Raw genomic sequence first — 19193 nt, 5'->3', positions numbered from 1 at the left:
TTGTGAGCCTGTGTTAATAGGCTCTGGAGCACAGGGCCCAGGACCGGCTAAGGGGGAACTGCCACCCCTCAGGCCTAAGCCCTGCTGCTGCCCCGGGGTCAGCCCTGAAAACCCAAGTTACTTTTCTGGGTCTTTGTCTCTGCCCTTGCCAGCCTGTGTCCTCAAGGTGTGCTGGCCCCAGATTACAAACAGTCATCAGCATCATCCCCAGCGAGTTTCACTCCATGGCTCGGGGCCTCCAGAAGGGCTTGCCACTCTCGGGGCCATGAAAGAGATCCCAGATCTTGGCCTTCATCAGCCTTGCTCATTCATTCTCAGGAAATTTTGACCAGCCCTTTCCGAAAAAGTTTATTCCTAAACTAGCTTGCCCTGATGCAAATCTGTCTTTTCATAGAAACTCAGATAGACAAAGCCTTTTTTGCACTGTGAGGGTCTGTTTTGAACGTTTCTCGCCCCACGTCACTGTCTGCACTGCAGAGCCACCCCTGAAGCGCTCACCTTCCAGTTGCCCATTCTGGTGAAACATGAGGGAACCTATGAAATAACCCTGTCTTGAAGAAGGTTAATACAACAAAACTGTTTCTTGCTCTTGAAAATCATTCCAGGGACTTCCCTAGCGGTCCAGTGATTAAGACTTGGCACTTCCACTGCAGGGGCCACAGGTTCGATCCCTGGTCAGGGAATGAAGATCCTCCATGCCTCGCGGAGTGGCCAGAAAAGAAAAAACACAACAGAAAAAAAAAAAGAAAAACATTCCAACCTGCTTGTCACTATGATTACTAAACCTTAAAAAAAAAAAAAAAGACTTTCAAGTCTGTGTCAAGCACCTGGTTTGTTCACTTTAGGAGCTGCGGGAGCTCCAGGATGAGAAGACAGAGTTACAGAAGGTTTGTGACGAGCAGGAACAAGCCCTCCAGGAAATGGGTCTGCATCTCAGCCAGTAAGAACCCCACTCCCCTTGTCTTGCCGCCTCCATTAGGGCCACTAGGCCTCCCTCCCCCTGGAGAGTCACACCAGCCTGCCCACTGCATCACTCAAGTCCCAAACCTGTGTCCTCTTGTCAGAGGAGGGAAGGCCAGTCAAGGAGGCCTGCCAGCTATTCAAGGGTGACACCCCCCACCCCCACCCCCACCAAACCCAGGAAGTCAGGCCCCAGGGACACAGCACTGGTTTGGGTTAATTGATTCATCAAGAATATCCTTTGCTAGTGACTTGGAACCCTCATGTTCACAAACTTAGTATCTGTGTCCCAAGGGAACAAGATGGGTGATGAGAGGGTTATGTGTTTAGCTCCAGAGGGAGGACTATGGCTTGAGAATGTAAGCCTGCCACAGTGCAAGTATGGTGACCACTGAACCTCTCTTGAGACTGGATACTCACATCTAGCAGAGTCTGTCTGTCTCCAATGGGTGATGCTGAAGGAGTGCAGACCCTGCTGGTTCTGTCTCCCCTTCGACTCGACAGCTGTCCTCCCTGGTGTGCCAGTCCTGCCAGGTTGCTCTGGACAGTCTGATAGGTCACACTGCAGATTGTGGAACTTGCCCGTTTGTGTGATGATTGCATTTTTAAACCCAGTGTGTAGCTTTTTCTCTTCGAGTCAGGACTCTTGGTTGCCAGTGACAGATACCCAACTCACACTGGCTTGCTTAAGCAAAAAAAAGTCATCAGGAATCAGTCTCTACCTCCCAGCTCTGTCTGTCACTTACCTCACAGGTGGGTCTGGCCCCCACGGGGGCAGTGTGGCACCCAGCAGAGCTGTCCGTCAGAGAAACGAAAGCTCCTCTTTCCCCATCACTCACACAGAGACCGCAGGTTGACTCACTGCTCCCACCTGAGTCCTGATGCAGGCACAGTGAGCAGCACAGCCCGGGCTCAGGCCCAGTGCAGAAGACACTGTGACCAGAAAAGGTCCAGAGATAGGAACTAACGTGAGGATAAACCAGAAACACACTAAAGTAGTCCACACGTGCACAACCTTAGGATTTTTCTGTCTGGGAAGTTGGAAGGTTTCAAGCAGTGCTCTGAGCTGGCCCACAAAAGTATGAAGAAAAACAAGAGAGGAAAATGTTATGACTCTGGTGGGAATGTGGTCTTTTCAATAGTTTGACATGAAGATGCTGCCCATTCGCCATCCTCTCCCACTCACCATATCTTTCTAGATCAGCTCAGGGCTGCTGGTCCCTTGTGCCCTGAGGGCTGCCTGCCACCTCTCAGGCCGAGTGCCCTGTGCCGTTGCTACCCCCACCGTGGGGAGAGCTCCTGGAGAGTGGGCAAGGCCAGGTGTCAACCCCACACTCAGAGCACAGGCCAGGTCTGAGGGCGTCCCTGAGACTAATGAGAACCAGGTATGGAGGCTGGCGTGGTGCTGGCTTCTTGGATTTGCAGTGGTGTTTAGACAGATGGAGAGGGAGGTGTCCTCGGGGTGCCCTCCCCCCTTCTCAGGTGGCTAGCCCCACTTTTTCTCCTGCCTGTCCTCTTCATGTTGGACAGACGGCAAACAGAGTCAGAGACACACTCCTAGTAGGCCACAGGCCTCAGGAAAGCGGACAGGCTCTGGTCTTGAGAACGCACCCCTGCACTTGGCAGCCTCCCAGCACTGCCGCCTGACCCAGCTTCAGAACGTCCTTCACGCGCGTTGTGTAGGCGTTGCCATGTCAGGGATACATACCACGGCGAGGCTAGTGCTTTCTCCCCTCCTCCCTTCTTTTTGCAAGCCAACACCGGATGGCAGAGAAGCCTGTTCTCACATGCCTCCACCAACTACAGGCACAGCTGCCCAGTTTATCTCAGGAACATCTGGATTCTTTTCGAATTGTATTTCCCAGGAAAGTTCTTATATGTTGAGGCTGCCATCTTGACCTTGTCCATCCCAGACAGCCTCTGGCCCTGTCAGCCCACTGGCCTATTTCTGCAGCCAGTCAGGGGACGGAAGGAGCACCTCCAAGCGTTCCTGAAGGCCACAGGGTTTTTTCTTTTAAAGGCCTTGATGTTTGGTTTCCTAATCCTTCCCTAGAAGTCTAGCCTGTGTCTCAGAGGCCTGCCTCTCTGGCACTTAGATTAGGCTAATCCAGTGACAGGTTAGGCTAATCTCAGCTTTTTTAAAAAGGCTTTGACAAATACATATGTTTCGTTTTATCTGGTTTAATTCTTCCAGTTTAGACAATGTTCAGTCCTGTCTTTTATGTGGAGAACTAAGGAATTATTCTTGCACTAACAAGAATGGAACAAGGGGACTTCCCTGGTGGCACAGTTCTTAGGACTCGCAATGCCGGGAGCCTGGGTTCAATCCCTGGTCAGGGAACTAGATCCGGTATGCATGCCGCAACTAAGAGTTCGCATGCCACAACTAAGGACCCCGCAAGCTGCAACTAAGGAGCCCACATGCCGCAACTAAGATCCAGTGCAACCAAATAAATAAATATTTTTTAAAAGAATGGAACAAGAACAAACAATCATGCCCCCTGAGCCTGGCCTTTCTAGACAGAGCAGGCAGCGGGAAAGGGGCTGGTGAGAGGCCTACAGATTCAGGTTCCTGCCATGGGGGAGCCCACGCCTGATACGGGCGCGCCCCCCTCCCCCACCCCGACTTAAAGCACGTGTCACACTCAGGAATAGTTGCCCGGAGAAGCCAGAAACATGGGCTTTCATGAGATAATTCTCAATTTTTAAATGCTTGCAGCTATTTCAAAGTCTTTTTAAATCCTTGCCAATTCAACAGTTTGTTCTTAGGCCAGATTCAGTCCACAGGCTCAGCTGCAGACCGCGCCAGACTTGAGCCAATAGTGAGATGACTCTGGGATTATAAAAAGGTGGAAAGAAATAATTTTACAAGAACTCGCGTTATCACACTCCTCTCTTACAAGTCTTGTTGACTTCACAAAGCCAAAAAGGTTTTGTGGGTTTGGGTTTACTTCGAGTTTGAAAGCCCCTCTAGTGAGGCTATGAATCTCTCTCTTTCTCGCTCTCTTTTTTTTTTAAGGTCAAAGCTGAAGATGGAAGACATCAAAGAAGTAAATAAGGCACTGAAGGTACTGGATTATTAATGTTATTAACATAAGAATCACTACTCGTAGCTATTAGCTCGTGCTAATATCCTAGCGTGCTCTTAGGTTTTCTCACAAAAATCAGGTGAGAATGTGTGGTTGATTGGTGGTTATTGTCACTTATTTATAGATAAGAAAATGCTGCTCAGAGCCTTGTAACTTGGCTGAGATGACGATGCTGCAAGTGGCAGGGCCCAAGCTGGAACCAAGGTTCTCTGGTTCTGATTTCTCTGCTGTCAGCTATAGTTTGACATTAGGCCTAGATCATAGGTACCCTAATGAAGGAAATGAAAAGTGGCAGAAAGAGATCCAGGTATTTTTTTTTTAATAGTGAGAATAAGACCTTTCCCTCCAAGTGAGGGGCCAGAGGCCACACTGGCCCACTAAGGTGCCCTGTGCCATTTCTGGGAACCACCTAAGCCCTGAGCTGGGCCAAGTTTCTGGACCATTTTGGGGAGGGCAGAGTGGCACACACAGCTTAAGGAGAGCAGGAACATGGGGTCCCGGTGACCCCGTGCAGTACCAAGCTGGCCTGCTGGGGCTGAGAGAGTGGAGAGGAGGGTGCAGGAGCTCCTAGCCTTCAGCCTCAGCTCTGCTGTGGCAGCAGAGCACAAACACCCTCTTCACAAGGCACCCTCCAGCGGATGCTAGAGCCGAGGTCCTAATGCCTCTACCAGGGCACCTCGGGTCAGAAGCAGCAAATTGTCACAGCAACTGACAGCAGCCTGGACTTGCAGCTCACATCGGTTTACCGTACCCTCCCTTGTAGACTGAAAGTTCCTTGGATGTCATTGCTGTGAGCTGTTTATCTTTGTATCCCCTGCACTGCACGGAAGTGTGCACAAAACGTCAGCTGACAGTGCCAGAGGGAGGATAAAAATCATAAAATGGGACTCGAGCTGCATGGACTAGTGAACGCAAGGCTGAAAGCCCTGGGTGCGGTGCTGCATCTCCCAACCATAAGATCTGTGTCATCAGGAAAGTGATGGCCAACAAAAGCCAAGGAGCCATGAAAGTACACAGGGCCCTTGACCCCTGGCCACCTGAGTCCCTGAGGCGGAATAAATCGCATATCCTAGCTTTCCCTTAGAAGACCTCCAAAAAGGCATCTCTCTAAGCCTCAGTTGGCTCCTGGGCAGAATGCAGACATCTGCCTCCCACGATGCCCTGAGGACTGGGGGTCAGTGTGTGTGGAGAAGGGCCTCCTGTCTCACGGTGGGGACCGTTGTCACAGATTTTCTAGTCTGGCTGACAGGGTTGGCCCTTCCTCCTCCTGCCAGTTCAGGAGGCACCTTGGATAATGTCTCAGCCAGGGTTGGAGTTAACCAGATCCTGATGCTGGTTACCTCAGCCACAGGGCATTTATGGAAAGGGGGTGGGTGAGCCTCAGGTTAACGGAAAGCTGGAGAATCTGGCTTGAGGACTGGGGGCAACCTGTGGAGACGAGGAAGCCAGAGGGCAGGCAGGCTGCAGCACATGAGCTCCAGCTGTGGTCAGGGTGGGGGACAGTCCTGTGAGGCCCCTTCTAGTGGAGAAGAGGCAGTCCCGCAAAAGCAGACCAGGTGCTCTTAGGAAGGGACAGCAGATGCTGGGCTGAAGGATGAACACGGCTAAAGGTTCATCAGGAACCAGGCCGTGAAGTGGGATTCTGTGGTGTTCTTTCCTCCTCAGGGCCATACTTGGCTGAAAGACGATGAAGCCACGCACTGTAAGCAGTGTGAAAAGGAGTTTTCCATTTCCCGGAGAAAGGTATGTGGGGTAGCCCTCCACTCACTCACCCAGGGGCTGAGTTCGTGCCCTGCCTGGGCTCTCCTTCCTCTGGTTCTGGCCTGTGGGACTAGGCCCACTGCATTGTGTTCATGCTCACTGGTCTGCTGGCCCATGCAGACGACCTTCCAGCCTGCCCCCTTTCAGGGACCCCAGCCGGTAAGTTACAGGCCTTGTCTCCATCACAGTCCTCTCAATCATTTGGGAGTTGGGGCTGCTTGTTTTCAGAAATGGTCTACGTGTGTTTATCAACTGAAAATTCTCTGGAAGCAATAGGACCAAAATCTAAGTTAGGCAAAAACAGAATCTATGGGGAACCTATGGGCAATTTAAGTCTCAGGACAGGCATCCAGGTGGCACCAAAAGGTAACTGGCAATCTGGGCAGGGCACTTGCCCCCAGTGAATGCCTGTGTAGCCTGCCTTCAGGTTCCGGGAACAGAAGGTCTAGGTCTTTTGGGCCCAGTCTTTGGTCCAGGGTTGACAGGGCCTTTATTGACCAGTTGGGCAGGACAGGGGTAGGATATAGATCTCACACAAAATAGAGCCTTTACTAAGGCTCCCCACACTGAATGGCCCAGTTCAAGGTCCATTGTCTAGCCTGACTGGGGGAGTGGGGGGCAGTTGGCAGAAGTGATCTGTAGAGGGACACACAGGTCCTTGTCTTGGCATCTGCCACGTGCCCAAGGTTCAAATAGCAGCCCTGTTTACAAAAGCAAGATGCCCTTCTCATGAGGGGCTGGCTAAAGAAACCTTGGGTCACCACCATGGAATGTAGCAATTGCAGAGAATGAACCCGGGCTCTTTAAGTACCACGGACTACCAACTCAGTGAGTTAAGAGCTGTCAAGTCCAATAAAACACCAAGGAAAAGAACCTTAACTCACCCCTCCAAAACTCCGTGGATTTTACAGGAACATAAATGTAGAAACAAGAGGTCTACAAGAACCCATTCCCAATTGGTACAAGCCTCACTGATACATGAGGGAGGGGTTTTAAAGCATTAAACTTTTTTAAAGGTCGATGAACTAGAGCGGGTGGGCAGACCCAGGCAGCTCAGCATGTTCTGAGCGTGAGTTCTTTTCCACCCTCTAGCACCACTGCCGAAACTGTGGCCACATCTTCTGCAACACATGCTCCAGTAATGAGCTGGCCCTGCCCTCCTACCCTAAGCCAGTACGTGTGTGCGACAGCTGCCACACGCTGCTCCTTCAGCGCTGCTCCTCCTCCACCGGCTCCTAAGGTGGGGGCATCAGCAGGGCCTCCTTTCTGGACCAGTTGCCAGCCTGTCTTCATGGGCATGGGCAGCCTCAGAGCAGTGCCAAACTCTCTGGGTCTCGAGGTGGCCAGGGGCTTGGGAGGTTAGTTTCCCAAGAGAACAAGATCCTCGCCTGGGCTGCGGGCACTCTGGAACACAACACGCGGGACCAGAAGCTGCACGCCTCTGCTTTCCAAATTGTATGGATTCAGCTCCTCTGGATTGAAATTCTTCTCCTTTGACACCCCTGGCTTTGGTTCAGATATAACTTCATGATTTTGCTATTGTCATTTTTCAGTTTCCAAAGAATTAACCTATTTTGCAGCAGACCCACTAGTGTATGAGTAATCAATTCCTTTCCCTCCCGCTGCCCCAGCATGCCTTCCCTGCTTCAGAGTCAAGAAATCGATTTCACACCCTTGTGAATATCCATCATTAGCCCTGCAATAAAATCATTTATTTTTCATAGTCAAGAAATTTGCTGTTTCACACTCTTGTGAATGAATATCCATCATTAGCCCTGTAGTAAAATCATTTTTCATAGAGTCAAGAAATTTGCTGTTTCACACTCGTGAATACCCATCATTAGCCCTGCAATGAAATCATTTATTTTTCATGCTGGTGCAGAAAATGAAGGAGCTGTGTCAGCTTCACAGGATGCCCAGAGCAACCCCCATTTCAGGACTAGAGGCCCTTGGTGAGGGCGGCTGCATTCGAGGTGAAGACCTGAGCCTGTTGTGTTCTGGGGTGCAGGCTGCTCTGCCCAGTTGAGCCAAGGACAAGTTGGGCCATTAAGTCCAACAAGCACAGAGAAAGTACCTGTCACCAAAGCCCAAAAGTTGTTCCCTTATATATTTGGGCTGGCCAAAAAGTTTGCTCGAGTTTTTCCTAACATCTTACAGAAAAACACGAATCTGTATGGCCAGCCTCCAAAACTGTGCCCAGCTCCAAAGCTGCATTCATTTCAAACTACAGATTTTCACAAGGTTCCAAAGAACCACAATGTTTCTAGGTTCTTTCAAGTTTCTAATTCTAGTCCCTTTTCCTCCTCCAATAAGGCATGTTTTTCAACAAAGATGTTCCTTCATGTACCAAAATGTTCATAGCAGCCCTATTTACAATAGCCCGGAGATGGAAACAACCTAAGTGTCCATCATCGGATGAATGGATAAAGAAGATGTGGCACATATATACAATGGAATATTACTCAGCCATAAAAAGAAATGAAATTGAGCTATTTGTAATGAGGTGGATAGACCTAGAGTCTGTCATACAGAGTGAAGTAAGTCAGAAAGAGAAAGACAAATACTGTATGCTAACACATATATATGGAATTTAAGAAAAAAAAATGTCATGAAGAACATAGGGGTAAGACAGGAATAAAGACACAGACCTACTAGAGAATGGACTTGAGGATATGGGGAGGGGGAAGGGTAAGCTGTGACAAAGTGAAAGAGCGGCATGGACATATATACACTACCAAACGTGAGGTAGATAGCTAGTGGGAAGCAGCCGCATAGCACAGGGAGATCAGCTCGGTACTTTGTGACCGCCTGGAGGGGTGGGATAGGGAGGGTGGGAGGGAGACGCAAAAGGGAGGGGATATGGAAACATATGTATATGTATAACTGATTAAATTTGTTATAAAGCAAAAAAATAAAATAAATTTAAAAAAAAAAAAAAAAAAAACAAAAAAAAACAAAGATGTTCCTTGCGAAAAACTAGAGGACCAGGGGAAGGAACCCTCCTGTGTCCAATTCCCCAGACATGGAGTAACTCAGTAAAGATCTCAGGGGCAGTAGCTGAACACCAATGCTCAACAGTGCCTCCCCAGAAAATTATCAAGTACAACACTCCTGTATCCCCAACCCAACTGAAGGTATGCACCCAGCCTTCCGAGAGCCTGTGGCAGGGCAGACTGCAGGGCCCTTCACGCATACCTTCGCACAGTGCTGCCATCTACAGTCTGTAAATAACGACTATCATTCCAAGCAATTTTCCAGAGTACACTCACCATACTCACCTCATCCAAGAGGAAACCTTCAGCAGTCACAGCAAGTAAGAATGTACACATGTGGCTTCAAACAGCACAAGCCTACATTCACAGCTCCGATTCTTAATTCTAACCTCAATACAGCGAACTTCTTCTATTAGAGGGATGATGAATGAGTGGCAATTCCCAAACCAGTGTTAAGTATCTGAAGGGAATCCTAAAACTACACTTTTAAGAACTGCTTACTACTTTCCTAGCAAATGTCATTGAGTTCTTACCTACAATAATAGTTTCAATTACTGATACAAACGAATCATTTGTTCTAAAGTACAACTTGGTATTCTACTTCAGCAGCTTTGTAAATAAATGGAATAATGTCACACTTAAGTAGTTTCGATCTTGAGGAATGAGGCAAAAATAAAGGTTGAAACCTCAATGTGGAAGTTCTCTATGAGCTAGCTCCTTCTAGAAGATACCACATCTACGCAAAATTCAAAAGGTGCCATCAGACTAGGAAGGGGCGGCTCTAGTCAGCCACCCCCTGCCTCCGGCACTTCCCTCAGCCATGCTCAAAGGCTTCCATGGACATGCATCGCATGCAGTGAGGAGACTTCCGCCTCCCCCTTGGCTTTGTGCAAGTGCTTAGCAAGTCAAAGGCAATTCAGATCAGATCCTATGCAGCCAGGCCAGACATACAAGCTCTTCCACAGGGCCCCAGAGCTACGTTTACCTTCAGTTGCACTGGAGGGAAGAGAGGTCTGAAGACATCTACAAAACGGCCACAACTGCCGAGCCTGTCTGCCACAGCCAGAGACGTGGGCCACTGTTCACCTACGCCCCAGGCAGGAATAGATCACCAAGAAACAGTCCACATGACACTGAAGCACAGATAAGACAAAGTGCAGTTTTTAAAAGGAAGATTTATTCAACAAGTTTCACTTAGCGCAATACACCTAAAAGGAAAATCACAATACAATGAAAAGATTTAAATCAAGGCCTCAGAATTTCATACAAACACCAAGACCAAAATCCTAAAGTATTGGTATTGCGTCTCAAATTTTCCCCATTAACTTAAAAAAAAGCTTAAACTTACGTGCCATAGAGGTTATTAAATGAAACTAGAATTAACAAACATGCCAAATGTTTCACTTTTAATTGTAGACACAGCTCCTATAGTTTTACAAAAAAAGCATGTCTTTCAACAACGCATCCAAGCAGTGTTCAATGTAATGTGGTGTAAGCAACATTTAACATAATTCAACTGCTTTAACCTAAATACACCTACTGCTTAAGTACATCCTACAATATAACTAACTTGAGAAAAGCTGAAAATTAACAGTAACAGATTACTCAACCTAGTTACATCCTAAATGAATGTTTGTGTTCAAAAATACTGAACCTTCAGTCTTTAAAACAATCCTGGTTTCCACTTAGAGTAAGCATAAATCACAAGTTTGTATTGCAAAACTGTGAAAACTTAAGTTTTGTTTTTCTTTTAAAAATGTTGACCAAGAGTCAGTGACCAGGATCGATTACATTCCCCATCCACCACTCATACTGGACACGCTAGACACCCCTCCCATTCCGTTCGCTCCCATAGATGCTCGGCTTCCACTACTGTAGTAGCTGCTGCTCACTGCTCCTTGGCTGCCTGCAAAGAGATCAATTTGACAAGTCAGGATAAGTATCAGATTATCAGTCAACTAAAATATAGCATTCCAAGAAAAAGTTTAAAAAGTATACGAGTACAAATGGCTGCTGTCCAAGTGGCGAGAAGCATGTTTGGGAAAAGGGACTCCCGACTCCAAACAAATCTCAATTAACCCCTTTTCTCTGCAGTACCAACTTGCCAGACTCTTGTGCTACCATTTAATTGGATGCTTCAGGATCAACGTGGAAAATTAAGTTTAAAGGAAAACTAGTGTTTTTCAAAAATTGCAAAATTACTTCATGTTGTTTTTAAAGCTAAACAAAGCATTTAAAAAAAAATTTACCATAAACATTCACAATGTGTCCATCGAATGGCATATATGAATAGGGAGCACAGGGGCAATCTCTTGCTTTTCCTATTCATGGCGGGCAGGAAGTGAGACGACGGAAGTTGGACTAAAGGCAACTCACTGTGCCCAAAATGGCAGCCTCCATGTAGTTAAATCAGAGCCATTGACTGCTATAGAAAGTGTTACTACAACATATCAGTATTTGCTATTGGGAATTTAAATTAGACTTTTTGAGAAAATATTTACCTATGCAATGTTTGATTGAAAATCACTGGAGTTTTCCTGTAAAACTTGGTCTGCAAAAGGATTTTGTAGGGTAAGACTATAATACCAAAATCACCATTCTTTAGACCAATTGAAAAAATTAGTTAATAAAACCAATCCTAGGTTAACTGACTAGTAAATACGGTCCTAAACCCAACCACCATTCTATTATTTAAAATTCTCCCTCCATCTAAAATGGATTTATTGCTAACAAAAAGATAGAAAAAGTGAACAATTTTACTTAATGTTTTAACAAATGGAGGCAGATGTTTTCTGGCTCGACATTATTCAAAGTTGCAATAATGACTATTTTGCATTCATAGAATACTTCACCCTCCCAATGATTCTGAAAGTTAAGCTATTTGAACAATTAGGATCAAGAGCATACATTTAATAACCCCATTTCTCCAAAAAGGAGCCTGAATATTCCCAACTAAAGAAACCTGCCTGAAACTTATTCAAGTATATGAAAAAACACACTTACCATATCCACTCATGCTGCTCTGGCCACCATAGCCGCCTCCATAACCACCACTCAGCTGCTGGCTGGCTGGGCCGCCATAACTGGACTGGTTTGCTGTTAAGTTAAGAGAACATTAGAACCTTGTTCCTTGTGTAATGTGGTACCTGGTGGTACCGGGCTTGTAATTCTAAATCTATAATTTTCCAGTCTTGATCTTACATCACTATATATAACCCTCTGTGCCCTCCTTCTGCCTATTGTCTATGACCAGACTACCTTTCTATCCATCATTTGAGCTAGTCAAACACTTATAAACCACAAGGCCAACAGAATACACATCAACAGGACTGAATCCACGTTTCCGTAAGCAGAGGCATTTTGACAAGACCTTATGAAAATGCTTAATTGGATTTAGTGGCATTTCCCCCATAATTCGATATATTAAGGGTAGGTCAATACACAGGTATCACTAAACACCTGATTATGCCCCCAAATTCTGATCCTGTGCTTTTTGCTAAATATTACTTTTAGATTTATACTTCATACTTATAGACAATTCAACTAGTTTCTTTCTGTAGTTCCCTCCCCCAAAGTACTTCAAACTAATTTGTTATCTACCAGTTTTATGTAACAACGATTTAAGGCACACATACTATTCAAATCAAAACTTTTCTTTGCCTAAATTATGCTAAACTCCTTATATATAAATTAACTTAACTTATATAATTAACTTATACAGATATAAATGTTTTGGTTTTTAAAAAAACTAACGATATTTACACAAGCCCATGCCTCCCATCATTTGGCTACCATAAGCACCACCGCTTGCTCCTGCTGTAGAATTCAAGAAGAGTTCTACATATCTGTGTTCTGAAATGAGAGAAAAGGCATACAAGGTTAGCTTAAAAAAAAGACACTAAAGTGATATTTACACAAACCCATGCCTCCTAGCATTTGGCTACCGTAAGCACCACCGCTTGCTCCTGCTGTAGAATTCAAGAAGAGTTCTACATATCTGTGTTCTGAAATGAGAGAAAAAAAGTTGAAAATGTTTGTTGGTGAAAGAAAAAGATAAGCACTTTTAGTTCTTTTAAGTAGATCTGTGAACTATAAATACTTTTAGTAAAAAAAAAATTCTAGCTGATTCTCTCAGGTGATTTACTTTATGCAAGTTTCAAAAAGCAGTCTTACACATTCACCTAAATTGCTTTGTCAATTAAGTATATACCTTAGTGTTATCACAAAATTTTTAATCATACTAACTTTAAAAACCCACGCACTTTTTAAACATCCCATAGAACCCTATTATTGGATTACAAATTTTTCTCATCCTTACTATTCCTTTATCATAATCATTAGTCACACAACTACCTATAAGAGACCTGAAGATCCTTAAATCACACTTACGCATATTTGCTTTGTCTTTTGACATAGCTGCCACAGCATCTTCATGAGTTGCAAACTCGACATCTGCTTCACCAGTTACTCTGCCATCGGGACCAATTTCAATATGTACTCTCACAGGGTTGAGTGGTGAAAAAAACTAAATATAAGGTATTTCAGAGAATGAATCAAGTCAAATACTGTTACAGGAAGCAAAACTTTAACATGCTGCTTCACTTAAGTAGAATAAGAACCATGTTTTTACTGTTATACTGAGACATACAACTTATGAATTTATCCTACACTTACATTATAAATGTCGTTCTCAGTAGCTCTGTAAGGTAATCCCCGCATGTGTACACAGTGTCCTGTTGTGCTCTGGAAAGTAGAGCCACCATCCCCGTATCTGTGATCTGACATTCCTGAAAAACAATAATTGAGGTCTAGATGAACAAGAGTTAAGTATCCCTCAGATGAGAAATTCAATTCTTACCTTACCTCTTCCAAATCTATCTGACCCAAATCCATAGCCATCATTATAGCCATTATAATCATCATAGCCTCCATAACCTGAAAGGCAAGAAGTACAATCACTAAATGATAAGTCACATAAAGAACAGACCTCGTGACACCTGCGCAATACACATACCTCCACCATAAGCACCACGCCTCATCCTTTCAAAGCCAGCTCCTCTTCCAATGCTGTTATACCCTCTGCCAGCCCCAGGTCTGTCATAGGGACCTGGCCGCTGCATGGCCATAAGTTTTCGTGGTGGATCATAGTGAGTTCTAACTTCAGCTCGACTGCTCTTAAAGATTTCGATATACCTAAAGCATTGTTCAAGAGGAAAGGGAGTGGGGAAGGGAGAGAAAACATTAGTTCATTTCATACAGGTATTCAGTTACACAAGAAAACAATGTAGTCATAGCCATGAAACTGACTAATATTTAAAGCCAGATTTCTTATATTTGTATAGGCAATGACCAGAAATTCACTCAATTTTAAGATTTAATGTAAACTTTATAGAAAAAAAATTCACTCCTCTGAGGCAGAAAGCCCAACCTTAGGGGTAGAGAGGAGTACTGTAAATAAATGTCTTAGGAGGGAAAGAATTCCACTCAACTTTCAACATTTCATGTCTTAAATCCATTGGCATCATGTATAGCAAGTGAGCTAAAAAGCCAGCCTCCACCAACAGTCTAGCCCACACTGCACATTTCCTTCTGCCAATAAATACCCCAGCCTATGCTTTTAGTAGGAATCAGCATAGGTAAGCGCATGCTTCAATGAAAAATAGTCACAAGCAAAGAGAATAAAACCTTTTGTGACAATTTCTTGAAAGCTATGCTTATTAATACATATGCAGAAAACATTTATACAGCAAGAAAGTTTGTTGCATTTCAACTTTAAAAACAAGATCAGAAAGTATCACATTTTCTTATGGTAATATTAATTTACTAGGTGGAGTTATTACAGCTAAAGCCAGGTTTGCATTAACATTTTTAAAACCATAGTCTCTCAACTCCAGTGACTGGGGTTAATTAGGAATCCTACAAAATTGTAAAGTAGACCAAATTAACTGGGGACAATTTCAAACCTATAATTTAATCTGAAAGCACTATGGGACTTTGACATAGGAGAACTTTGAAAATTGCAGCAAAATATCAAGTAATTGGGACTAGGAATCAGATTTTCTTCCTTGATTCTAAGCAGAGAGAATATGGATTTAATTGTTTACCATAAGAAAAGTGACAAATCCAACCAACCATCCATCCCCACCTGTGCCCTATTCTTTCCTTGTGTTTCTTTAGAGCCTTTTCAGCTATTTCCTGTGAAGCAAACTGCACGAAGGCCTCCCCCGTACTCCTCCCCTGGAAGTCCACCGGCAATGTTATCCCATTTGGCACGATTTCCAACCCTTCAACCCAAGGACAAATAACCCCAGTAGGGGGGCAATATTAACATCACAAGCCCAGAAATGATTCTTCTTATAGCTTTAAATACACCAGAATTTTAACTTTAGGTGAACGGTATGCTTTCAACAAGTACTCTTTAAAAATTCATTGCAGTAATATGAAGTTCCATTATAAGACTATTAACTCAATTCTTAACACACCCCATGACATGGTATGTAAGAAAAAACTTGCTGAACACAGGATGCATTAAGAATTCAACAATTAAGAACACTTATTTATCTATGCAACTTAATGTTGAAAATTATACAAGAATTTAACAAGTTTTCAAGCATTAAAGACAACAGTTTTACTAAATTCAAGATACACCTTTTACCTCATTTCATATTGCAATGTTTTAAACTTAGTGGAACTTCAGTTTTAAGAAATTACGTATTTAAACATTTAATATACAAATTGAAACATAGCTTAGTCATATAATTGACAAACATACAATCTAAGCTTTCAACAAACAACTGATCTAACACAGCACAATCATGCACTCTTATGCTCTAACAGTAGTAAGATTCACTTCTGGAAATTCCGTCTATGAAAAATCCTTTCCGTGGAAACATTCCCAAGCTTACAAAAAGGACTTAAAGCACTTTCCTAGAAGATATGAAATTATGTTCATATTTAACGATGTTGACAGATAGCATTCAATTCTCACCAATTTAGACAAAAACAATAAAAACAGACTTGATTGCAAAAATTCTGGCAAAATATTAGGACTTGATATGTATCTAGTTAAGTCAAGATTTTAACACATACTAAACCATGAAAGGATTTCTTGTTCTTAATTCCAGTTTATCACAACATGAATATTAAGCAACAATATTTAAAACATATGCTCTAACATTCTGCTAAACATTCAAATACTTTAGGCCCAAAACAATTTCAAAACACTTTCTGTACTTCAGATACTAAGACTACATTCAACCTACACTTATATTAGATTGACTTTCAGTAAGTTTAATTCCCTAGCTAAACCAATTGTTTCCGTAAGGTTTTTTTGTATAAACAGAATGAGATCATTAGAGAATTTCTGGTCCCATGACCCAGTGTCTCTTACAATATAGACACTTGCCATAAATTACAACAACCTAACATACTAATCTAATGTTAAGGGATCTTACCTTTAACTTGAAGTACTTAGCTGTACAGCAATGTGAGAAAAGTAGTTAAGTTGTTGAGGACAATCCTCAAAGATCTACTCTGAACTACAATACTAAATATAGGCAGTTAGCATTTTGGAAGTACTTAATCAATCCACCTTTAAGATGGGCTTAAATTATTTGAAGGTCTCCAGGAAAAAGAAAACATTAATTCATCTTCATATACTCACAACCTGTTTAAATATCTAAGCTACTCAACTTAAGGTCTATTCAATCACGTTGCCAGAGGCTAGCCAGAACTCACTGCTCAGCAACAAACAGGACTACATACCTGAGAAGAACTGAACAATTTCTTCCTTGCTACATCCAAAGGGGAGTCCTCTAAGCCGCACAAAGCCATCATTGGCCGTGTCAGGACTATTTGGACCAGTATGCTTCAACACCCAATCCATTTCAACGTTGTTTGACTTGAATACTGAAAGAGGTGCTTAGAATTAGTCAACTTTGGAAAGTTAGAAAACCAAGTTCAGACTTCCTGGGTCTTTAGATAATCTAGGTAGAGCTGCCATAAACTCTTAGATGACCATTTCCATGCGGTCAAATACCTAAAATTCAGAAGGGGTAAGATAGATTTCTATTTGTTTAATGTTTTATTTACTGTTACTAGGGCAATGTAAATCAAACCTTCAACATATCTGTGTCCCATAGTTTCTCTGTCTTTTTTCAGGGCCAATTTGACTTCATCTTCTGATTCAAGTTCAACAAAAGCCTCGCCACTCGGTCTGCCTTCTCTGGTGTAGATGAAACGAATACCTTGAGCCCCATTTTGAATTTTGCAGTCTGGAAAGAAAACAACCGTTAATACAGAATTTACAACTAAAAACCACCTCTGGGTGATGAAATGCCTATACACACCCCCACTACAAAGCAGAGCATTTGCAAAGCCTAAAATAAGCAAGGTATTACTAACTCCTAGGGTGTCTCTTTCAGTAATTAAGCAGTTTTCTTCTCATGACCAAACTTATTCCCTAAATATACTCCCAATCCATCAAGAAAATCCAATATTCAAAGCACTTTCTTAATGAAGTTATCTCCAAGTCCTCACTACTCAAGTGTCCATTAAACATCCTTTTTATAACTCCTCAGTAAACTTTTAAGTCTGGACCTTGTGATTTTATGACATTTTCTGAATAAACGTAGTTTGGAGTTTTGATTTGGGGTATTTGACAGTTTTACCTTACTAGCAGCAACATTACAATTTCTTGCTCGAATCCGAATTGCAGGGCCAATACTCACCTGAAAGGGGATCAATGTTACCAAGCTAAAATGCTCCAAGTTGCACAGCTGAAGCCAAACCCAGTCTTGCCCACTGCAAGGTGGCTTCCAGTGTACTTGGTTCTTGTTTTACAGGTCGTTTTCCGTTACACACGCTAAATTCAGATAGTAAGTCAATACTACAAATATCCTTCCAAAACCTGTAAATTTCTCCCAAATATGTCTTTCAGTCTCATCTTACACTAATAATGAGAACAACGACATTTGGCAGACGTCATTCAGGAAACCTACACACTGGGTAAAAAACTACACAGGCAAGAAAACTTTCCTGGCCTTCAGCGTCCTCAACTGTAAAGTGAGCCAGATCAAGAACTATGAGAAAGAGCTCTTCAGGTACAAAATCTTGATTAGGAAAATTCTCTGAAATTAAGAAATGACATTTTATCTTTCCAAAGCAGAATGCCCCTTTTCAAATAGACGCCAAAACTGGAAAGGTGTTGTATTTGTTCAGCTGCTAGGCAAAGTTCTCAAGATTGAAGGGGAAATCCCATCTAACCCCATTTATCCTTTCTAAAAGACATCCACAGAATGACTAGTACTTAAAGTAAAGAAAAAAAAAATCTGCCGGAGAGGCCGCATTCCCCGAAGAGGGCCGGGCGGGCGGGGCTTTCGCAATTTCCATTGCGTAACAGCGGCCGGCCGGGCGCGAGCGGGACAGCGGGAACCGCTGCCGCCCGCGCCCCACCAGGGGGCGCCCTGGGCTCGGCCCACCCCCACCCCCCACCCAGCCGCCGCCGCCTCCCCGCCCGCCCTGCAGCCCGGGCTGAACTCCCGCCTCCGCTTCAGACTCACCAGAAAAAAACCGCTGCACTTCGTCGGCCGAGCAAGACCAAGGCAAGCCCCGGACCTTCACCACGAATCCCTCGCCGCCTTCGGTGCCCAACATCATCGTCTTCGGGGGTCCTGGCGTCGAAACAGCCTGCAAGACGGGGATGAGGGTCAGAACTGAGAAATGTTAAAATTAAACAGCCCTCCGATCTCGAAACGCCCTGCCGGCCGGCGGCGCCTCCGTAAAGGTCGAGCCCGTGCGGACGTTCCGACCCAGGCGACTCCAACACCGAACGCCCAGTTGGCCACCGGCCGGGTCCCCGAAGCCGCTCTGCGCACCAGGTACCAGTGCCCCAAGCCGAGGGGGCACCCGGCCTAGCGCCAGCGTGGAGGCAAGGAAATGGCGGCGACCGCTTCCGCTCCGCCTCCTCCGACATCTCACACAATAGAGTCGGCGCGGCCTGCAGGCCTCAGCGGCCCTGCCACGACTCGGCGAACCACTCCTGGTGTCTAACGGCAGCCCGCACCTTGCTAAAGCCCCCGCAGCCTCTACAGAGACCTTGGGACAAGCAATCCTCGCAAAACTGGCATCGTCGGGGGCCGCTAGGTGGTAAATACGGAACACCAAACACTCACCTCCACACACAACTTCGGCGCGGCTGAGAAGAAATGGCTAGCGGGCGCCTGCGCAACCTAAATAAGGCCCTTTGAACAAGCTCTGCGCACGCGCAGCTAGGTTCCCGCACCGCCCCCTTGCGTCACACGGAGCTCGGGCGCATGCGTAATATCATGAGCCGGCCCACCTCCCGCCAGTAAATTATTATACGCATGCGTATTTGGGTCAGTCCCGCCCC

The 19193-nt window shown here is 44.6% G+C and overlaps 2 protein-coding genes across 19 annotated transcripts in view; one reads left to right on the top strand and one right to left on the bottom strand.

Moving 5' to 3' along the window:
* The window catches only part of RUFY1 (RUN and FYVE domain containing 1), a 55042-nt gene extending 47500 nt beyond the window's left edge, over positions 1-7542 (top strand). For 3 of the 5 annotated variants that reach the window (XM_082622986.1, XM_082622990.1, XM_082622987.1), the window contains 4 exons: positions 846-940; positions 3980-4028; positions 5715-5792; positions 6903-7542. In XM_082622986.1, coding sequence (XP_082479112.1) covers positions 846-940; positions 3980-4028; positions 5715-5792; positions 6903-7049 — 369 coding nt within the window. In that variant the 3' untranslated portion in view covers positions 7050-7542. Of the gene's footprint in view, positions 1-605; positions 804-845; positions 941-3979; positions 4029-5714; positions 5793-6902 lie in introns of those variants that run through there. The other 2 variants (XM_082622988.1, XM_082622989.1) reach the window with 2 other exon arrangements.
* Positions 7543-9961: 2419 nt separating this feature from the next.
* Positions 9962-18956, bottom strand: HNRNPH1 (heterogeneous nuclear ribonucleoprotein H1). 14 transcript variants are annotated; one of them, XM_082621294.1, is made up of 14 exons: positions 18867-18954; positions 18364-18490; positions 16921-17076; positions 16568-16711; positions 14949-15087; positions 13818-13996; positions 13667-13738; positions 13478-13590; positions 13193-13328; positions 12748-12807; positions 12566-12655; positions 11807-11899; positions 11305-11354; positions 10580-10709 (listed from the first exon to the last, which is right to left on the bottom strand). In XM_082621294.1, exons 2-13 carry the CDS (start codon positions 18458-18460, stop codon positions 11305-11307), a joined length of 1329 nt encoding a protein of 442 aa, XP_082477420.1. In that variant the 5' UTR covers positions 18461-18490; positions 18867-18954; the 3' UTR covers positions 10580-10709. The 14 variants fall into 14 exon arrangements, with proteins under 14 accessions (XP_082477426.1, XP_082477427.1, XP_082477419.1 ...); XM_082621303.1 differs by having other exon boundaries at positions 12557-12655; positions 13478-13611; positions 18867-18953; XM_082621295.1 differs by having other exon boundaries at positions 12596-12655; positions 13478-13611; positions 18867-18953.
* Between the last annotated feature and the right edge of the window lie 237 nt (positions 18957-19193).

The sequence above is a fragment of the Mesoplodon mirus genome (genome assembly GCF_964341445.2).
Source record: "Mesoplodon mirus genome assembly, chromosome: 5".
NCBI classification, from domain to species: Eukaryota; Metazoa; Chordata; class Mammalia; order Artiodactyla; family Ziphiidae; genus Mesoplodon; species Mesoplodon mirus.
This window is presented reverse-complemented; position numbering and strand designations above follow the sequence as displayed.

Bases quoted from the DNA above. Each gene is read 5' to 3' on its own strand.
- HNRNPH1 (XM_082621293.1), bottom strand. From the start codon at position 18,460: ATGATGTTGGGCACCGAAGGCGGCGAGGGATTCGTGGTGAAGGTCCGG. The intron at 15,088-16,567 runs GTATGTAGTCCT...CTTGGGTTGAAG, and splicing joins AATTGTTCAGTTCTTCTCAG to GGTTGGAAATCGTGCCAAAT. The intron at 13,997-14,948 runs GTGGGGATGGAT...ACAATGCTTTAG, and splicing joins AAGGAAAGAATAGGGCACAG to GTATATCGAAATCTTTAAGA.